At 39.1% G+C, this 18,726-nt stretch overlaps 1 protein-coding gene across 8 annotated transcripts in view; it reads right to left on the minus strand.

The window, feature by feature from the left end:
- Nucleotides 1-1,415: 1,415 nt before the first annotated feature.
- Nucleotides 1,416-18,726, minus strand: part of LOC144664350 (chordin-like protein 1) — a 54,361-nt gene continuing 37,050 nt past the window's right edge. For 6 of the 8 annotated variants that reach the window (XM_078525455.1, XM_078525460.1, XM_078525457.1 and 3 more), the window contains 14 exons: nucleotides 18,216-18,292; nucleotides 14,353-14,471; nucleotides 13,480-13,546; nucleotides 12,426-12,562; nucleotides 10,880-10,973; nucleotides 10,502-10,531; nucleotides 9,686-9,780; nucleotides 9,326-9,419; nucleotides 8,403-8,498; nucleotides 7,760-7,816; nucleotides 6,323-6,438; nucleotides 5,330-5,432; nucleotides 4,800-5,096; nucleotides 1,416-4,071 (listed from right to left, as the gene is read on the minus strand). In XM_078525455.1, the coding sequence (XP_078381581.1) occupies nucleotides 3,899-4,071; nucleotides 4,800-5,096; nucleotides 5,330-5,432; nucleotides 6,323-6,438; nucleotides 7,760-7,816; nucleotides 8,403-8,498; nucleotides 9,326-9,419; nucleotides 9,686-9,780; nucleotides 10,502-10,531; nucleotides 10,880-10,973; nucleotides 12,426-12,562; nucleotides 13,480-13,546; nucleotides 14,353-14,471; nucleotides 18,216-18,292 (1,555 nt within the window). In that variant the 3' untranslated portion in view covers nucleotides 1,416-3,898. The remainder of the gene's footprint in view (nucleotides 4,072-4,799; nucleotides 5,097-5,329; nucleotides 5,433-6,322; nucleotides 6,439-7,759; nucleotides 7,817-8,402; nucleotides 8,499-9,325; nucleotides 9,420-9,685; nucleotides 9,781-10,501; nucleotides 10,532-10,879; nucleotides 10,974-12,425; nucleotides 12,563-13,479; nucleotides 13,547-14,352; nucleotides 14,472-18,215; nucleotides 18,293-18,726) is intronic. The other 2 variants (XM_078525462.1, XM_078525461.1) reach the window with 1 other exon arrangement.

Consider the following 18,726-nt stretch of genomic DNA (forward strand, 5'->3'; position numbering starts at 1 on the left):
CTCCGCCTGGATAATTCCACACCAAAGATATTAGAGAACTGAACCGGTTGAAACGACGAAGCACCTCAAGGAATGCGATAGTAACTAAATTAAGAGCTCAGTCAAACAAATATTTTTTTTGCAGAAGTTTGTTTCAACTTCCTGTTTTCGACAGTTTTTGTCTTCCGCCTTTTTAAAAGCTTGCTTTTCTTTCCCCTGAATATAAGGCGATATCCATGCGGGAAGAAATAATGAATGTTGCAATAAACTCAGATCCATGCGGGAAGAAATAATGAATGTTGCAATAAACTTAGATCTTATCCCAGCTACTAGAAAGACTGTTGCCATTCGCGAATTTCTGTGATTTTAAAAACTGATTAGTTTCATTTCGTGCGCGATGATCATAAACGTTTCGATAGCATCTCTATGCATTTTTAATTATCGCTGGAAAAAAGTAAACCTAATTTAAGTTTGTTTTGGATCATAAATAATGGATGACCTACAATAGATCGCTAGTTTTAAAACAATTATGCAAAATATTTTCCTTATAGCTTTGATAACTGATCGAGCCACTAATTCTGTATTAATGACGACATTTACAGCAAGATAATTAATGGTTTGGTTAAAAATATAGTCAAGTGAATCCAACGTAGAAAGTTCTGGTTTCGTACTGTTCAATGACAACTATATTTTATGTATTTCATCATTTCTTGTTGGTATTTTGTTATCGTTATGAAATAAAGTGATTGCACGTAGAAAAATTATTGTTTTTCTTTCGTGATAATCGAGAAAGTTATGATAGCATATCAGTAGCTCCTTTGGTTTGCAAAACGATTGATTAAAGTTATCTATAAAAAAATCAAACTGTATCGTTGTTTTGTATTAAGAGTTAATAATAAATGGCTTAGAACACTTGTTCTAGAAAATTTCTCAAGTTTACAAAAGTCTGATTTAACGCTCCCGTATATGTAGTTACGGTATCCATAAATTGTTCACTAAATTCCAATGTGTTTTTTAGATCTGCCTTCTGTTATACATATTGTGAGTGCAGAGCATGTTTGTTCTCGTTCCAAGAACAAGTTTTACATAACAGTTGAAAGGAGACAACGTTGTCATGCAACAAAAATGTAGTGTGGGCGAAATTTATAGATAAAAGTATATGAAATGGAATTGATTTGTTTATGGTGTTTAAAGACATTTTTGTTAAAACTAATAGATGAGACGTACACTAATAGATGAGACGGCGATGAAATGTAAATAACAATTTATAGCCAATTTCTTCCCTTTGATTTAAAGTCGCAGATAAATGGTCATATATAGCGGTAAGAACCAATCAGATTCGCGGATAACTGATCCATAGAACACGGGTTTTTTTTTGTGTTTTCTAGCAACAATTAATATACAATTATATATTGAATGAAATACAGACATCTCAATATCGTTATTTATCTACCAATCTTTATTTATGGTTTTCACATGATTGCTGGGAACTATATATATATATATGTCTATAGAACTGCTCAAACGTTGGTTTTAAGATAGTCCTCAATCGTTTTTGCTGCGACGAAGAGCTAAGCTGGAAACGCCAGGAGGGGGAGGGCGAAGGGACTCCATATGAAAGGGACGGCGATGCTCGTCGTCTCGCTTAGAGGAGTAAATTATAGACATTGATATCACTCAGGGTGCACACGACAGAATGACAATTTTTTTAGCCGTCCAATCTTATTTAGGATTGCACGCAAGGAAATATTAAAAAAACGTCATTACTGTATTGGTGTAAAAAAATGGTCTCTTTTTGGGGCTCAATTCAAAATTCCCCACGGGCATTCCCGTCCCTTTCATATGACAGGCCCCCCCCGGGGGGGGGGCGCCCCACCCGGGTTGTTCTGAGCAGACTAGAGTCAACTTCGAATAAAGCTTAGTTATAAATACACAATAACTATTTTTGTCAATGTTTTGTCCTTCAGTTTTTTACTTTGCCTAATCGCAAACAGTTACTTGAAATTAGCAGTAAAAAAACGCTTTTAAAACGAGAGAAATGTAATAAAACGTGAACTAACTTTTGTGCTCCTGGATCTGCGTGAATCTGCTGTCGAGACACCTAGGCCTAGTTGTTCAAATCCGTAAAAACCAAATTGATAACTAGAAGTACTGAAACCATTTTCACTTGGTTGCCATAACACGCATGCAATTGTTTAAGCATTCTCGTTAGAGCTTATTTATGAGTTCAAAAAAGTCGTAATTATATGATTGACAGTCAACAATCACTAAAAGTCTTCCGAGGATAACCCGAAGTATTTCGAAGATTATGTAAGATTGCCGGGGCCTCGATGACCACCGGAAGGTCATTCATCCAAATATAGCCGAAGACTTAACGAACATTACCGAAGATTACCCGAAGGTTTTCTGCGAATTCTTAAATCATCATTGTCGTTTTATATCCTAAAAAAATACTGTTAAAAATTTATAAAATTGCATGATATTTCTTATGCAATTAAAAATCACTTGACAACAAAATTGCATTCGCTGCATTTGTGCAAGCAATTTTGTTAGTCTGTGAAATTTTTACCCATGCATATTTTATTACGAATCGCATTCGATTTTTTCTAAGTTCCCGTACTAACGAATCCCCCAAATAGGTTTTACAGGTTTAAATCTGGCATCCAAGTTCTTATGCTCTATAATTAAGTGAATGATAACAGATCTGCCTTAATATTTCGTCTGTTGCAACAAATTCCGAAAAGTCGTGTAAACAAACTCACTTAAAACAGTATTTACATGCCGGCTATACAAAACTAAGGTAAAGTTCCAAAACATTTATCTCTAATTATTATCTAATAATAACTCTTGTAATTATCTCTAACTTGTTCTCCTGGCGTTTGTCTTCTTAGGACCTGTTTATGTGGAGAAAAGTTGCCCCTGGTCTAAGGGGTTACCATTCCATAACGAGACACTCCAGTCGAGAGAAAAAAGAACTTTTTGTACATTTCTTTATAAATAGCTGCGAACCGAAATCACAAAGTTGGCTTGAGGAGCAGGGTGACCCGAGGTAGATGGTCACTCGCTTTGAAGGTAGGGATTTCCTGGGGGGCGTCAAGCCAACTTTTTTTCATGTAAATACTTTGGCTTTTCTTAACTCGCCTAACCGAGACAAATCCGGACATACAGGGCATACGTGAAAACCGAGTGGCCTGAGAAACTTTGCAATGAGGAGCTGTGGCAGCGAGGCGATCAAGAACCAATAGGCAGTCAAATTCTAAAGAGAAAATGGCCATACCCTGCAAAAAGTACCACGCAACATCACTCGCCAGTCCTTGACTTGGAACCCCAAAGGGAAGATGTGTTGTCAATGGCCTATGCTCCACCTGGAACGATGGACCTAAGTCAGTCAGTAGGGTCAGTCAGTCAGTCAGTCAGTCAGTCAGTCAGTCAGTCAGTCAGTCAGTCAGTCAGTCAGTCAGTCAGTCAGTCAGTCAGTCAGTCAGTCAGTCAGTTAGTCAGTTAGTCAGTAGTCAGTTAGTCAGTTAGTCAGTTAGTCAGTTAGTCAGTTAGTCAGTCAGTTAGTCACTGAGTCAGATAGTCAGTCAGTAAGTGAAAACCGGCGGGAGGAGGGGGGAAGTTTTGGCTTGGTTGGCAGGGACAACTTTTCTCATCTAAACGCTCGGTAAAAAATGGCTCGGGAAGTGGGTAACCCTCCTATCAGAGACAACTCTTCTTCTTCGTAAACAGGCCCTTAGATAGAAGTAGTTCAACATAAAAGTTCGTGATTATGCAGAGAACGACGGAAAACTTCAATAAACTATCCCGCGCGGTATCTTTTTTTACTAAAACTTGCGTCGATGGTCCCATGGGATGGTTACAGCGGTTTTCTTCATTCCTCAAAACATGCTTCATGTTCGTTGTCATGCAGACTCAAATCTCAGAGTTTCTCATGTTCGGGCTGAAGAAGTGAGTCTGGGGGACGTGGTATGTAAGAGTGACACTTCCTGACCCGTTCTCGCAGCCCGTTCATTATTTTTCGCACTGTGTGGATGCAGCCTTGAGTGTGATGGCAGGTACGTTGCTCCCAGGTCTTAATCTTGTTCTTCTGAACTAAAATACGCAAGAAATCAAGAAATACCATATTAAACGGTTTGAACCCAGGAATATCAGTCGTTCGTATAGTGTGATCGTCCGGGTTAGAGTAGTTTTGAGAGGAACTGTTGTTGGTGACTGACATTTCAACAACATGAGCGGAAGTCATCTTCAGAGTCAAGTAAAAAGTTGTTGTAGTCAGAACTACTCTCACCCGTACGGTCACGCTGCACAAGATCAAATATTTTAGTGGTGTTATCGTGAGAGCTGTCATTGAACCCTGCCTCCCCCCCCCCCCCCCTTCCCCGGCCTCAGTACTTTCGTCTCCGTTTGGCCAGGACTTGCGTGCACTTGCTCTCACGTGCGATGATTGCGTTCACTTTGGTCGGGATTTGCACGTAAGTCGGCGCATCGTTTGGCCATCCAACGCAAGTCAACGTAAGTCATGTTGTTTACTTCAAGTCATGAATTGCAGCGTTTGCAGTAGCATTGAAATGGCTTTTTTGACAACTTGCATGCACTTGCGAGTTGATTCTATTATTATTACTTGCTAGTCCGTCTGGCCACCCAACGCAAGTTTGCCTGGGCGTAAGACTAGATATTTTAATCGCAACAACATAGTTGTTGCGAATCGCTAGATAAAAGGACGAACGCGGGACAAACGGATAACGTGAATAGCACCCAACCACTCCAACACTGCTAGAAAGGTCTACAATGGGATCCTTATAAATAATTCGAAGACCTACCTTCACGGATCTTTCCAATGTATTTATAATCTTTGTTGTTTTGCAACATTTTATGAAAGTCAACCCTGGTGGTGTTCGAGATCTTGACCACTTTCTTCGTCATGTTAGCAGAAATGGAGTGTATCTCCACCGAGTCGCGGTGGTCATCCTCTAAAGCGAATTGTTCCCGTACCTCGGGCGTGTTGCTTTGTGGCTTTCTACGAACCTTCTCCATGTATTCATACACTCGCCAGTGCTTTCCCGAAGTGCAGGTTCTTCCGTTTGTAGAATTTGTAATTGGTGGACGTGTCGTCGGGTCTAAGGGATACAGTGCAGATATCATTATTACTATTTTTTTTTTATTTACATATTTTTCTTTTTTTCTCTAAGTTGATAGGTAGGTATTTAGGTAGGTATGTAGGTAGGTAGGTAGGTAGGTGAGTGGGTGGTTCATTTTATTTAAAGAGTATGCACTTGGTGGCTCCTCATTTGTTACTAGCTAAAAGTACTTAATGTTCACAATTATAATTTGTCGTTTTTTAGAGCCTTACCTTCACACACCTTGCAGCATACCCCTGGAATATTCACTGGATCTTTGCAGGGGTAACTTGTTGGGCATTTCATATGCTCACATTTGATTTCGGAGTTCAAGGGCTGAAGCGTGAAAAGACCAGGAAAAATTACAAGGTGGACCTAACTACGCTTTTTCTAACATTTCTTTTTTTTAGTTATGGGGGGGTTGGTTCTTACGTTTGTTTGCTTCTTCGATCATCGCACGCAAGCAATGTTGCAGTGGCGGGAAACTGGTGTCTGTCCAAATCCTTGCAAAAGTTCCCCAAGAGTTACGAACCGGCTATTGATGTCCTCTATGATAATAGCACGCGACGTTTTCTCCCATACATGGAACTAGTCCAGTCCCTAAATCCTCCCTTCCACGCCCTATATAGGGGTTGAACCCAGGCGCCTGAGTTCAGCCACTATGTAGGGCGGGGGTAGGGAGAGTTCAGGGACTGGACTAACTTTTTAACTTATTCCGTCATATTTTCTTAACATCAACTACTATATGCATCTAAAAGTTTTAAGTCTAATCTTTAAGTCCAATGATCATTGATTGGTCAACAGTTATTTTAAAAAGCAAAAGACCATTCATTTTTATTGTTAACTGCTGCAATAAACCATTGTTGAAGACCAACACACGAACTTACTCCGTCGTGGTCCTTCGACATCCTGCGCATTTTCGTCCGCAGTGCCCACGTTCTTTCGGTCTGCGCCAGGTATCGACTCCTCTGGCCGGTGGCGAATTGTGAGCATGCGCAGAACACTCTACCCAAAATTTTCAGCCAATCAGATTTGTACAGATTTGACAATGAGTCCGTGTATCGCGGACTTCCGGTTTTGAAGGCGGCCAGAGGTCTTGGCCCTGGCGGTTGGCGCAGACCAGACTGAGGATCGTGGGTTTTGGGAACTAGAATGCATCGTGCGTGGGATCGAGACAGTTAACCATAGAAGCGCGTGGTCTATTGCATACTTATTGATAAACCTACGTTGCAGAAGCAATTGACGCAAGGAACAACACCAAACGGTGGAACTGTCGGATAAAATGTGGAATTGTGAGGGAATCTTTTTCCATTCCAAACGCATTCACCTGGGATGGGCGTCTCTGTACCAGACGAATATTGAAAAAGAAAAATAGTTAGGCAAGGGTCACTTTGAAAGAGGAAGCCGGAAAAGGCAATGCAAGTCAGAGGACACTCCTCACACATTCGTACTTCGCAGGCCATAATAGTACGAAACTTTTTCTCCCAGGCTCCCTCCCCCTGCCCCCTCCACTTTATCAGGATAGCTACGTGGGAGCACGTTTGGGAGAACGACGATATGTGTACGTTGTGGACATGTGTTTTGCAGTAAACGTGCTGGAAAATGCCAACTGCATGCTTGTGTGACAAGGAAGCTTTGGGTTCTGCAGAAACTAAAGACACAGTAGTAGTTTTCTCAATCAGTATACTCCCCCAAGCCAAACATTTTATTTTTAGTTGCAACTGAACAAAAACTAAACTGGAATCGAGCTGCCCGGGTTCCAAATGGTCAGTCTCTGGAACCTTGAACGTTTTTAGAGCGCGGAGTCCAAGGTTCCTGCCTTAAAGGAGGCAGTTGGAGGTCGGCTCATACTACTTGCGGACCTGAGGGAATGAAGGTTTGGGGCACCCGGGGAGATCTAGTGGCCTGGAGCACTAAATCTATTTTGGAGAGCCGTATCTGACTGTATAATTGTGTGGTCCTTTCTTCTTCTCTTCTGAGTGCGTGTAGTCTTAACGTGCACTGAGCTATAGAGCGGATACTTTTTTCCTTTCCGGTGATTAAAGGGAACGCTGTGAAACGAACGCCAGCTTTCTCCTAAAAACCTGAAAGCTGTTCTCCTCGGATGCACTTCAAATTAGGGCCGCCTTTAAGTTAGGTTTTGTCCTCAGTTAGGATCGAGTATGTGTTTGCAATTCTGTGCGTGTTAGACAGAAAACGTGATTTTGAAGTTCATTTGGTTGATAACGTTCCATCGACGTCTCATTCTAATTAAACAGATAGCTGGTGCCTGAATAGTGTTCTACATTGAAACAATTCAACCAAACTCAGTTTCGGTTTAAAGGGTTTGTCCTCAAAAGAACACGGGTAGGAAAATGAGGTTCTGGCGACATGACGATGTGTGCAAAATTTCCCAGTGCAACGGAGATTTTCCACCGTCCTTTAGCCTCGAGCAAGAGTTTTGACTTTTGCGTTCTGCAAGTGCCCAGCGACAGTATTTCGAGGACCGGCATTTAGCCAAACGAAACGGTGGCTAACTGGAATGATCAGTTTTGATTAGTACGTTAGAGATACGCATGCGTGTACGGACGGTGCGCGTTGTGACGTCAGTTGATGGTCGTGAAGGAAGCTAGAACGAATGACTTAATAATGTTGGTGGCAAGTCCAGTGACTCTGTCTCATACCTTTCTTTTCCGCTCGAATTTGGAATAAAGCTGGAATCCTAGGATGACGCTTACGGACTGTAAGGAAGTCAAGGCATTCAGCTATGTTAGATTTACTTTACATTTACTTTAATTAATTTTATAATTAGAGAGATTAAATTAAATTTCCAGTGTTAGCTATTGTTATATAATAAAAGCTGCGGCTATGTGCATTATGACCAGTTTAGAAATTACGTAAATAGAGTTATTAAAATGTGCATAAAGGGTTTTTTATACCGTTTTTCTGAACTACGCAACTGTCTAGTCTCCAGTGTCCAAAAGAGAATGGAAACGATTTTCTTTCTATACAATGTATCTTTTAGTGATCTTTTTTTGTGTGCAATGTCTTGACGTTTGGCAAGATATTTTTTAGTTTACTGGAATCAAGGAAATCTGCAAACCTTTTCTACAAAGACTGAAAAATCAAAGAACGGCATTTTACATCTTCAAAAAGCTGTTATGAATCAGAATAATGTATTCTGTTTACCAGAATGTTTTCCGACAAAACCATCAATAGTAACAAAATATTGTAAAACGTTTAACTTTCCTTGTTAGAAACAAAACGTTTCAGCAGTGTGGTATCACGTGACAAAGTGACAGAGTGCACCGGTTTATCAGTTCCTACCTCTCCCAATTGCAAATCGTATCAGCATTCTGATGCTATCCTTGGTATTAGAAGAAGATGGAGAAGAAGTTGACTTCTTCACAGTTGCGGAGTTAGCTGAAATAAATTAGCGCCACAAGAGGAAGAAGAGAGGTTTGTAATAAGATTACTGAGCCTGCATTAACCCAACACCTTACTAAGCGGTTAGTGCACAGCTGTTAAGCCTGATTCATTACAAAGTATTAATTAGTTGATTAATTGATTAATTAGTTAATTAAAAATTAGTAGTTGCATTACTAGCTAAGTGCATGGGTATAGTCTATTCATTCAGATCTTTGGATAAAGACCCGAAGTAAGTGTTACTACTCCGTCTTGGCACTGAAGCCCAGCTTGAAGAAAATTTTCCGGAACGAAATTTTAATACGGTAACAAAGTTGATTGAATGATCGATCGATCGATCGATTGATTGATTAATTGATTGGTTAAGGAGTGTGTCAACATTTGGTCGTGAAACGATCGTGCACACAAATTGAAATAGTAAAAGATTCGCTCGCGCTGGCTTTCGGAATTCTAGAAAAGAAACGCCGAATTGACACGGAACTGACATCCGTCGTTTTTAACAGCCTAATCAGCGTCTTCATATGCATTCAGGCGACATAAGTTCGAACTATTTATAAGTTTACGTAATTTTACAGTGTCATCCAGAGCCAGGAAGAACATATTTTTAAACTACAATAAACTTTTTTTCCACAGCTAGGAAGGTGCACGCAAATTTTCTAAATGTGCCTGACGCAGAATGTATACTAGTGCAGTGTACGTTTCATTAAACTTGAAATTCGCTTGATTTCTTCGCGCTTAATAGAGTTCTTAGACTGGGTGAAAGTGGCCTGTTGGTGCATTTGGGCAGTAGTCACTGAGGCAGTACTCTTGCATGAGTTTTATACCTGGGCAGGTGTCGCAGCAAGCTCCCGGTTTTCGTTGAGGATTATCGCAGGTTATCTTGGGACAGTCACGATTTCTGCACTCAATGGAGGTGTTCTATGGAGTGAAATAAAGCACAAATCAGAGGTGATTTTGCACATCATGAATTCAGTAATGCTGTTAACAGACAGACAGGAAGGCAAACAGACAGATAGACCAGACAAACTAGACAGACCAGACAGACTAGACAGACGTCTAGACAGACCAGACAAATGTCAAAGTGACTGAATATCGGAAAACTAATATAGAAGTTTTTCTGCAACAGCAGGTATGCCACTGAAAAACAAACAAAAGCTTAAGGTATTCAAGTCTTAGTTTTGTACCTTGCAAGTGCAGTTGATGCACATGTCGTATCTTGGAGGTATTCTGGGATACCAGGTTTCCATATGGTCATAGTATCTACCCATTGTTTGGCAGCCTGTAGGAACGAGAAATACTGTTAAAAGCTCTATTAAGTCTGGAAGGGGGGGGGGGGCTTATTTTCGTTTAAGACCTTTTGATGGAGGTGGTGGCGTTGGTGGGGGTGGAGGGCTGGCCTAATGAGAGGAGCGGGCTTACTAGGGAAGGAGGCTTATTTCAAATCATATATCAGTTAGGATACCTGATAAAAGAAACAAAGCGGTTATTTAATTTTAATGTTCTATTGCTGTCTGGTAGTACACTTTTTAAATAATAAAGCAAATATAATAAGTTAATATGGTGGAAAGGTACTATGAAAGGCGTTTCCTTGTTCATAAATCTTCATGATACATCGTTTTAGGACGTGGTGGTGGTGGTGGTGGTGGTGGGGGGGGGGGGTTATAAGAGAGGGGGGCTTCAAAGAGAGGCGGGGATAAATAGAGCTTTGTATGCAGATGAACGGCCACTTAAAAAACGTACTGTTAACGTGGTAATTATAAACAAGACAAAGGGTAAATAACGTAAAATATATAGTCATGGCCTTACATTTGACTGGCATATGACACGCAGTTAGAACTTACAATTTTGTTTATAAAGTTTGCGAAATATTTAGTTTTACGCATTTGCAAAACTTTTCCACACTGTAAGCATTGTACTGCACATAGCAATTGAAACGTTTCCATAAAAAATGTGTTTCTGAATGACAGGTTTATTAATTAGTAGTTATCTTATTGACATACCCATTGGACTTTTTGGTCTTTGTAAATTTTCTGAAATGAAAATATATAAAGATTAAAAAACTACTTATTAAAGTTTGAAATATAGTTAAAGGAGTTAAGGTTTCGGTTGGTGTAGATCGGTATCATCATAACGCAGAAGTATACGCTTCGGGTTTGTCACGCATTCCTTCCATGACAATTGCGTGACAATTGTAAAGAATGTCTGTTTAGAAGGCTCTAGAAGGCTTGTGTAAATGCAGCTCTAAACAGGCTTTTTTGGTCCAAGGAGAAACATAGTATTTAAACTTGTCGAGTTTTAGTGATCGAGTCTTACTGAGGCCCCGCATGATAAGTGACATGACGAGGTTGCTTAGTAAAATATTGAGCCGCTTATTTTACCTGCACAAATAGGACAACACGTTCCGTCTGTTTTTGTTTGATTCGTACAGGAGAGGACTGGGCAAGTTCTGATGGCACATGTCACATACCCATCCTACAGCGTAAAAAAATAAAATTAAACAATTTATTTGTGCAGAGAATTAACAATTTTACAATGTTGTTGTCATTGTTAATGATGTGCAGTCATGAGTTGATAATCTTCTCTTTATAGCGATAAAGGGGCCCATCTCTGGGTTTTGAGTTTCGACGATAAAATCCCAGTTTGACATGGATAGAGCACCTGCATGAAAACCAGCTAGGGCTGGTCAATGTGGTTTCCTCTCTAAATATTGCAAAATTTATTTAATATAACGGGTTGCTGTCATCAATTTAAATCAAAGAACATTGAAATTTTAAAAACATTTTGTAATCCGATACAATTTGTCTTAGTTTGACAAACCCGTCCTTTTCAGCGATTTTCAACTATTATTCTTTCTTTCTTCAGTTTTACTTTTAATGTGGACATTTCAGTTTGGTTTAAATGAAGGTTAGTGTGAAAGGCGGGAAACGAGTGACGCGGCTGGCACAGTCTTCAATGTGTGAGTAGTAAAACTCGCCAGGGAAGCGAGCGGGGCAGAATTTCTTCGGGAATATTTCACACACAATCTCTTTTAAAGTGGTCTATATTCGGAAAAATGTATGGCAAATGATCAAAGTATACGGCAAGAACCGAAATAACTGCGGAACTGAGCAATATATTCGTTTTACAAGTCAATTGGAGCAAGGACTTCAGACATTTGTACGATTCATCTTGATCCGGACCGAGGAAAATTTAACTGTCAGCAGTGTCAAAAGTTTTGCCTCAGCTTCGTTCTTGTTATAGTTTGAACTCTTGGCCCATTTGGGATCGACAAGCCTCGTCAAAATACAAAGGTAAACATGCTTTACTGTTGTCACTTTCTGAAGGAAATAATTTGTGCCGTCGGTTTTAAATTCGTCCTCTCGTAGACTGTTTTCTGCTTTTGTGGGGATTCATTCACGATTGTTGTACGTTTACTTGTTTTTCTATCACTTGTTTTGCATAGTAAAGTTGGTTGACGAACAAATGCCTTTGATATTTGTATGATTTTATCCACCTTTTTGCTCGAAAACGTTTTTTTTTTGGCATTAACTAAAACCCGAAAAAAACGAAGCGAAACCACAGTATTTCGCTCCGACTTGCTTACGGTTACCAGTTTTATCGGCCGGTTTGCTTGCAGTTTTAATAGCTTTCACTACGGTTTGCTTGGGGTTGGCTTTTATTTGTTTGTTAGGTTTCGATTCGTTTCGTTTTGTTCCGGGTTTTAGTACATGCCGGCTGTTTCCTCAAATCAGATAGTTCTGCTTGAAATATAATTGCATATCAAACTATTATTTTTTTTAAATGTGTAGTCAATGTCCTGTGACGCGCCTTGTAAAATCAAATTTCTGATTTTGTTTTGGTATTCCGTTCATACGAACCCTCAAATTTGAAATGTTCTATATTTTCATAGCATGACAGACAGTTTGAAGAAGGGAAAAATCTCACCGTACAGCTGCACTCTTGGCATTGATTGGCACCCAACACGTTTTGATCCCTGACAGGCGCCTTCCACACTGTCCCGTGATTTCGTTGGGTACTTAGGTGAGTACAGCTTCTTTGTTGTTCGTTTGGCGAGGGGTTTGCTAAAAGGTAAATATAAATAAATATTTCAAAAATACGTCAACAGTTTCAAGACAACCCTAGTGCAGCGTTGTCAGTTCTTTTGGAAGTGCCCCCCTCGTTGACTTTGTTGTATAGTCTAACAAAGCAACGTCTTTTTTCTTCGCACCCAGTGGCAGAAGTTCTTTTCTATTCACGTGGTAATGCACTTGGTATGTATGGATAAGTTTCCGCTGACTTAATCATTAGATCTCTTTATACAAATCACTAAGCACGCTACGAAGAGTTTAATAAGAGGGGGGAGGGGGGGGGGGAGGGGAATGGGTTATTTGAAAAGGCATTTTAAAAAGATTTTTTACAAGGTACCAGAAACACATGTTTTGGAAGCGGCTCAAAATCATTTTCAACCTAAAGGGGCACCCATTCTTTCCAAAAAGTCGTTCCTGTTGTATTTCTTCCAGCTTAAATGCCTAAAGGGCACCGAGATAACTTAAACAGTGGTCATCTAGATTTCGACACACTAAGCATTACCAAACCACGAGTTTTTAACCCCTCAAAGGTACGACGATTACCCCTGTCACTTTTTACATGGAAGTCCCCCAGGAGGCACTCTCATTTAAGGGAAACCCATGACCTACTGTTTACTGGTCGGACACTCTGCCTCTAAATTACAAAAAATTTATGAGGGCTATAGGCCATAATAATTAAAAAAGAAATGATGCGTATGAAATTATAGGTATTTTCTGTAACCACATTTCCCGAAATTAGAACCCACAGTCACGTGGAGGGCTCAGTGATACTCAAAACTACAATCATGGTATTTTATTTACTCAATAAAATCTAAGTATTGCCAACACATTACAACATCATAAAATTATTCGCATTATAGAAACTATTTGATAACAAGCTGGAGGAGTAAAGTAACACATTCAGTACATACCATGACCTGAGGTTTTTTTGCACCCTCGGCCTTCGCAATCTATTATTGCCATTGAGCCATCGCTTGACTGAAAAAGATAAATATATGTTAATCATCATGAATAACGTGAGGTCCGTATTAGGAAAACAATTGTTAAGTTTTAGTTTTTTTGCAAAAAGACCAAATTTCACCTTCGGACGGACCAAACAAGCCAGTTTTATAAACATTGGCCTAAAAGCTTTACGAGGTAATTTCTCTGAGATAGAACCTGCAGTGAGATTTTTGTCAAACTTTGCCTGTTTGCTGTTTGTCTTATAGGAACTTAATTTTTAGAAATTTGGGGTCCCCGTATTTGTTTAGGAACAACAGCACCTTGTATATTATAAGCAATAATTCCTTCTAATATATTTTATTATATAGTATATTATTGAGTGGTAAGTAGAATTTCTGACGAGTGAGACTGCGCATGCGGCCCCAGCAAATGACTGTCGATACTGCTTTAAGACTGGATTACAACGGTATCGCAAATATTTTCAACAAAAAACATAAAACAAAACCGTACGTGTTATATCGCTGTCTGGCTGCAATGTGACGTAGTTTTTGAAGGTTTTCACTCTTATTTGATAACCTTGTAGTTCTTTCGTGTGTGTGTTCTATCTTCTATAACAAGTGCATCTCGCCCGCCAAAAGGAATTTAAAATCTAGCTAATAAAATCAACCATGTCAAAATCCCTGTGTTATTTAAATCCCTTTGCCAAAATCTAGCCAATCAAATCATATGTTCCCAGAGCGACCTTTTCCTCCCGCAAAGGGACTGGTGGCTCGAGAGAAAATTGCAAGTGAAATAAAATTGAGTGATATTAAGGTCCCGGATGTGCAATTTGTCACACTCACCAATTTACAGCTACATCTTTTACAGCGGTAGTATCCCTTTGGTAACAGAAATGGATTCCAGGTCTCTCCCACGTTGTAGTTGATATGGTTAAACGAACATTGCGGTAGTTTTGCAGTAGCTGAAAGTAGAAAGGAAAAATAACTTCATTTTAAATTTTGAGGTGCTTTGGCCACTTCAATCTACAATCACTAGTTGTTCGTGTTTCTTTTGTTGATGTCGCAGACAGAATTCTTCCGGTGTATAAACATAGCTAATCCATAAAAACAACATCTGTTAATATAAGACGGTGCAGGAGGCAGCGTGGCCGAGTGATTAAGGGCGTTGGTCTTGTTATCGGGCGGTTCCGGGTACAACCTCTCCACCCTGTCAATAGCTGTATTTGTTCTAGGTAGTCCCGAGCTCGACCCTTAGTAAAAACCCAACTGGTCACCCTCTAGCCATTTGGGAATCTTAACATGTTATGTTTAATTTAAATAGTTCTCTCCTCTTTTTGAGTGGCATTAACCACTACTCAGTTTTACCTTTCGCTTCGTTACCTTGCTTTCATTTCTAGCTGAAAACATGATTAGTTAGGTTAAAAATCTCGTAAGCTAGGCTAAACGGTCAAATTGGAGACTTAAAGGGCCGTGAAACAACGTTTATGTACCGGTTAACACACCTACTTATACGTCCCCAGTCTGGAAACCAACATTCCTTCCGCTTAATGGGGTTCTCGGGATATAAGATTTCCCCTCCCCCACATCCATAACATTAGTGCAGAAAGGTTTCAAGTACAGTGGAACCCCGATATAACGATATGCCAAGGGGGCAGTAAAATTATATCGTTATATCGAGGAATCGTTATATCGGGGTTCCGTCCCATACATTTTACTATTGCCGGGACATAACATATTCATCGTTATATCGGGAATATCGTTATATCGAAGATCGTTATATCGAGGTTCCACTGTAGTATTATACCCTAAGACAAACGGGTGTTTTTCCGTAAAAATGTTAATATGATAAGTTAGGCTTAAACTCTCATTAGTAGGGCTAAACGGCCAAAGTGGAGACTTAATGGGGCGTGAAATAACGTTTATGTACCGGTTAACACACCTACTTATACGCCCCCAGTCTGGGAACAAAAAATCCCTTCCGCTTACTGGGGTTCTCGAGATATAAGTTTTCCCCTACCTCCACATCTCATAACTTAAGTGCAGAAAGGTTTCAAGTAGTATTATACCCTAAAACTAGTGGGTGTCTTTCCGTAAAAATGTTAATATGATAAGTTAGGCTTAAACTCTCATTAGTAGGGCTAAACGGCCAAAGTGGAGACTTAATGGGGCGTGAAATAACGTTTATGTACCGGTTAACACAGCTACTTATACGCCCCCAGTCTGGGAACAAAAAATCCCTTCCGCTTACTGGGGTTCTCGAGATATAAGTTTCCCCCTCCTCCGCATTCATAACTTAAGTGCAGAAAGGTTTCAAATAGTATTATACCCTGAAAACAAGTGGGTGTTTTTCCGTACGGGAAGCCGCTAGCACCAAGAGATCGATATTCTTTCTTCCTGGAAAGGGTTGTGACGTGAAATAACTTTGTTGTTGTTGCAACTGCTGCTAAACACGTAGTATGTAACACTACCTCAGGGTTACTATTCTTAGCGGCTACTAATTTAAGCGATTCTAGCGAGTTGGGCAAAAATCGCTAAATTTATTGCTCGCTAAAATTTGTCTCGGTCAGATTTAATACTCGTTAAATTTAATTCCCTCCCCCCCCCCCTTTCCCACCCCAAAGGGAAACAAAATTAAGAATAGTCGACTTGAAAAATTCTTTTAGAAATGGATAAAAAGATGCCGGAAACTTGTTCTTTCTGGCAGTGCAAATGTTCGTTCAATTTCAAGTGAGTTTGTTCTTTTACTGAACATTTATTTCCATCTTAGCTTTATGTTCATTAAAAACTGTTTTTCACGATATCACTAACCTTTTTAATTTTTTTTAGGAAAATCGCTAAACTAATTAACTGTCGCTACATCTTGCTCTGGAAAAATCGCTAAAATTAGTAGCCGCTAAAAATAGTAACCTTAAGGTATGTTGAAGAGTTTTATGTTAACGTGCTTTTAAACGTATTTTATCGCGGTCGTAAGCTCCTATCGGAAATAAGCCCCCCTGAATAACGATTTTATAAGCTTACTACTAAAGAAACAGCGGTTAAAGTTTAATGGCATTCTACACTGAAACAACGAGTTCTTGTTAAAACATTTAAATGGCTCCCTTAAATCCACACAGCTTATACGATCCGATTATTTTTCGTAAGACGCTTAGTAACTGGGCCGTCGCCGCGACAAAAATCCGAGCTATTTCCTTAATAGATTAGGCAAACGGCAATAGGTCAGTCTTTTTTCAATTTGCGAACAGCCGTAAGAGGAGCTCATTTAGGCAATTTCCACTGTTATCATGAAAATTGGCTCAGTTGAGTTAAAGCAACAGTTTCGAAAGAAGGAAATATTGCAATTAATGGGATTACCGTAATTTTCTTTGGAAGATACTTTACTATTTTTGGAAAGAAAAATCAGTAAATTTAGTAAAGGTGACTATTTACTTGAGGAATTTTGGCGATCTTAATTGAAACTTCTAGATACGCAATTTTTAAATTAAGTGAGTATGAAATCATTAAATTACCTATCCTATTAATGAATCGAAATAAGCCACTACTTAAAAGACTTCGTCTATTTTAGAGATTTTGGTTATCTCAACTGAAACTTCTAGATAAGCATAATTTAGTGAGTACTTAAGGTAGCGATTTGTCGTAAAATCACTCAATTTACTTAAATTGATCTGTTGTTTCTTAACAAAATTAGTGACTGATTGTTTAATTTGATTTTTTCAACTGAAACTTCTAGATAAGCATAATTTAGTGAGTACTTAAGGTAGCGATTTGTCGTAAAATCACTCAATTTACTTAAATTGATCTGTTGTTTCTTAACAAAATTAGTGACTGATTGTTTAATTTGATTTTAAAAATTGTTGTGACGATTTCACTGAAAGCTTCTCGGTTAAATTCTAATTTTAGCAATTTTTAAATTGAGCAAATACTTTTAAACCAAATACTTTTAAAAATTGTCGTGACGATTTCACTGGAAACTTCTCGGTAAAATTCTAATTTTAGCAATTTTTAAATTGTGCAAATACTTTAAAGCGTATTTAAATTACCCGATATTTCGACTCTTCAGCATTGTACATATGAAGGCATTCCCCTATGATTTTCACAGAACCACATTATGTGTTGTAAACCCTTACGAGTTTCTGAAGTGTATTTTATGACTTAAAAATTCTTGTCAGTTATTGAGACCCCAAAATTCTTGTTTTTGAGCTGGGTTAAAAGGATGACGCTGTCTAAGGTTAAATTCTTAACGATACAAAAAGAGTTTGAAAGCAAGATAGGGGTGCTGTTCAAAAGAGGAAATATTCAAAAAGTCGATATTGAAGGAAAGATTGAAACATCGTTACAGCGAAAGCAAATGCAATAAGTTCGTTTGTCCGGAAGGGGAGTGGGAAGAAAACAGTCCAGGTTTTTAGTAGCTGTGATTTTAATTTACGCAGAATTCTATTCGTCTTGTTTTAATAGGGTGTGTGAATAAAGTTTAACTGATAGCGGATCATAGGTCTTTAAAACTGATAGCTAAAATGGTGAAATGATTAGATGGCTCACAAATGCGACAGAGCAACAACTGAGGGTTCTTTCATTCAGCAGTTCGGAACCTGTTGAATAACCCTTTTTCTATACAGAGCAAATTCTCGAAAGTTCTAATTAACAAAGAGCGTTTTTAGATCGTCTACATTTAGGTAGAGGTATGTGAACTAAGGAAACCAACAACTGACCTGGTGTCGTCGGCTGAAAGAGATCCACTGTGCTTTCACAAGAAGTCGCTAAAATGGCGATCCCAAGCATAGCTATGCTGAAAGAAATAAAAAATCACATTGATCGTCAAGGGAAATCCCTGATGGTAATAAAAAGACATTTACAAATATAGGACCAACAACAAAGGCACCATGTCTTTGCCGAGACGTTACTCAAAGTGTGAATTAAAAGAATTTGAAATGCAAGGCTAAATGTCTAGCGCTGGCTCTACAGAAACTTATTCATGTTAAATGCGAAATTCATGCGCAATATTGCCCTTCACATCTGCTCAATTTTGCCGATTATTTCCGTAATACCACCCTGGGTGCAAGAGAGTTTTCTCCTTCCTTTTTTGGTTTGCGGTGGACTCGCGATCGTAGGTTTGTCACTCACAGATAGCGGCTTCGCTGCAAAGAAATAAAAAACAACCCATTGGCACCCAGGGTACCGTAGTACTAGCCGACATCTCAAATTGTTCTCAAACACCTAAAC

Source organism: Oculina patagonica, chromosome 8 (genome assembly GCF_052425735.1).
Source record: "Oculina patagonica isolate OP01 chromosome 8, crgOcupat, whole genome shotgun sequence".
In the NCBI taxonomy this organism is placed as follows: Eukaryota; Metazoa; Cnidaria; class Anthozoa; order Scleractinia; family Oculinidae; genus Oculina; species Oculina patagonica.